Source organism: Metopolophium dirhodum, unplaced genomic scaffold (assembly GCF_019925205.1).
Source record: "Metopolophium dirhodum isolate CAU unplaced genomic scaffold, ASM1992520v1 scaffold1, whole genome shotgun sequence".
NCBI lineage: Eukaryota > Metazoa > Arthropoda > Insecta > Hemiptera > Aphididae > Metopolophium > Metopolophium dirhodum.
Window position 1 is genome coordinate 1,591,603 of NW_026869896.1, and position 2,314 is coordinate 1,593,916.

Consider the following 2,314-nt stretch of genomic DNA (forward strand, 5'->3'; position numbering starts at 1 on the left):
TTTTATACGTCAGTGCACGCTATCGGTACAACACCAATTTCTTTTGTTCAATTTTTAATCCCTATTTTTTTATTACTTAATGTTATAGGTGCGTAAAAACAAATTTCTGTAATTTAATTATTAAAACTAAAATATATTAAAAAACAAAAACAAAATGTAATTATTAAAAATTTATTATAATAAAAAACAAAAACAAAATAAAAATATTATAAAACATAAAGCATAATAAAAAATATAAATTGATTACTCCGAAAAATCGGTTGATGTTGTTTCTCCTGTTATAGTCATAATACATGGTTCTATCGCATCTATCATATCGTCCATGATATCGTCCGCTTTCCATATTGTGTCCTCTTCTTCAATTACGTGCTTTATAAAATTTTTCCAGTTGAGGGGTGTAACCCTTTCAATTGCTGTATTCAGCAGTTGGCGAACATCGTCGATTTTGAAAGTGGTATTGTTCTGCTTTACGTATCCTTTTACCATCGCCCATGCCAATTCAATGGGATTGAATTCGCAATGGTACGGTGGCAATCGAAGAACGGTGTGTCCGTTGTCCTTGGCCAAGTTGTCGATTATATAAGATTTACATTGTGGTCGCAATTCTTTTGCTATCGCCAGAAGTTCGGGTTTCAACAATGCCGACAACGGTCGTTCGCAAACAACATCTTTGGAAATGAGCCACTCCTAGATAGCTGCTTTTTTCCAATTGGTAGTTTTATATTTATCTGTTTCTACCGAATGGTACGGTGCATTGTCCATGACGATGATGGAATTTGGATCGAGTACTGGGATAATGGACTCAAACCACTCTTTGAAGTTAGCCCCATTCATTTCGTCATGATAATCTCCGGTATTTTTTTTGGAAACGAAACACAGTAGACCACCTGGCAGAAAACCATTCTCCGACCCGATGTGTAGTACTATGAGTCGTTTACCTTTACCTGTTGGGTTTGGTATACCGGTTGTGAGGCCTTTGTTGAAAGCGTCGTGTTTGGAGAGAACCGTATTGTCCTTCCAAACACGATCGACACAATCACCGGTATTTAACCAAGTATCATCCAGATAATATATAGTTCGACCTTCAGCTCTATATTTCCGGACGTCGTATAAATACCGACGACGCCAAACGATTAGATCTTCCCTCTCGGTCAGCACACTGCACCTTTTCCTTTTTGTAAAGACAAAATCCAATTTTTTGATAACACAATACAGAGAGGTCCTTTTAAAATTTGGAAGAGACGGATCCGCGTTGACATCTAATAAAATTCGGTCGATGGTAGGTAGTTCGCAATTTAACCAAACAGAATGAATTTTGCGACGTATTCCTGTACGATCCAGATCATCAATTTTTTGAAACAGTGAAGTCTTTAATCTTTTTCTGTTGGGAGAAGATACTGTTTTCGTCGTTTTGTACTCGCTGATGGTTTTCTGTATGGTGTTTTTTTCCAAACCAGTTAACTCTCTAATACGGTTGATAACGTCTACATATTTTTTGTCCGGTGTATCAGAAATGATATCTTTATAGATATTGACGATCATAACCCTTTGACGACTGGACACATACTGTAAAAAACATAAATAATAAGATATTATACGTTATACAAATTGAAATATCAAATATTAAATAATTAAATATTTGAATATTTGAATATTAAGCTATTGTATAGTTTTTATCGAAAATATTTTTCGTAACGAAAAAGCGTGACCGTTATTACCATGGCAACAACCGATTAAAAATGTATTGTTTGTAAAAAAATAAAAAATAAAAAACTAAGTGGCACTCGGGATCTGCCCCGACAAAGCTATTGCATATTAAATAAATAAGATGTTAATATAATTTGAATAATGATCCACAAGAATCTACTACAGAATATGGTTATATTGTTATATTCACTGGGTAAAAAACGTTATTATAATTACTTACTTTTCCATTTTTATTTTTTGTTCTTGGAGAAATAGTACTGACTTCTTCAGGCTGCAGAGGCATACAACCTTCGACTTCAGGGATTTGACCATCAATTTCTTCGATATTATCTCCCATTATTATAATACGCAAATAACAATGACAAAAAACACAGCGATAATAACAAAACAATCGGTTATAACGGACGGGCGCGTAATTAAACGGTTAGCAACGGTCGCGCGACGTGGCGTTATGATATAGACACGTTACACACACATACACACATTCCGTCGAATATCGGCTGCTGTCGGTAGAGCTCGACCAGTCGAACAGCTGGTGAGTGGAGCATGCGCGCCGCCCGAGGTAAACTGGTCGCCGCCGACTCCCGATCTTATTTGGAATAGACTA

General features: G+C 36.0%; 1 protein-coding gene across 1 annotated transcript; it reads right to left on the reverse strand.

Moving 5' to 3' along the window:
* Positions 1-243: 243 nt before the first annotated feature.
* On the reverse strand, positions 244-2,044 carry LOC132953146 (uncharacterized). The gene is made up of 3 exons (XM_061025681.1): positions 1,970-2,044; positions 739-1,566; positions 244-687 (listed from the first exon to the last, which is right to left on the reverse strand). The coding sequence occupies exons 1-3, from the start codon at positions 2,042-2,044 to the stop codon at positions 244-246; spliced, it is 1,347 nt and encodes a 448-aa protein (XP_060881664.1).
* Between the last annotated feature and the right edge of the window lie 270 nt (positions 2,045-2,314).

Bases quoted from the DNA above. Each gene is read 5' to 3' on its own strand.
- LOC132953146 (XM_061025681.1), bottom strand. From the start codon at position 2,044: ATGGGAGATAATATCGAAGAAATTGATGGTCAAATCCCTGAAGTCGAA. The intron at 1,567-1,969 runs GTCAGTACTATT...TGTTTTTTACAG, and splicing joins TGCCTCTGCAGCCTGAAGAA to TATGTGTCCAGTCGTCAAAG. The intron at 688-738 runs GTAGAAACAGAT...GCAGCTATCTAG, and splicing joins ACAATGCACCGTACCATTCG to GAGTGGCTCATTTCCAAAGA.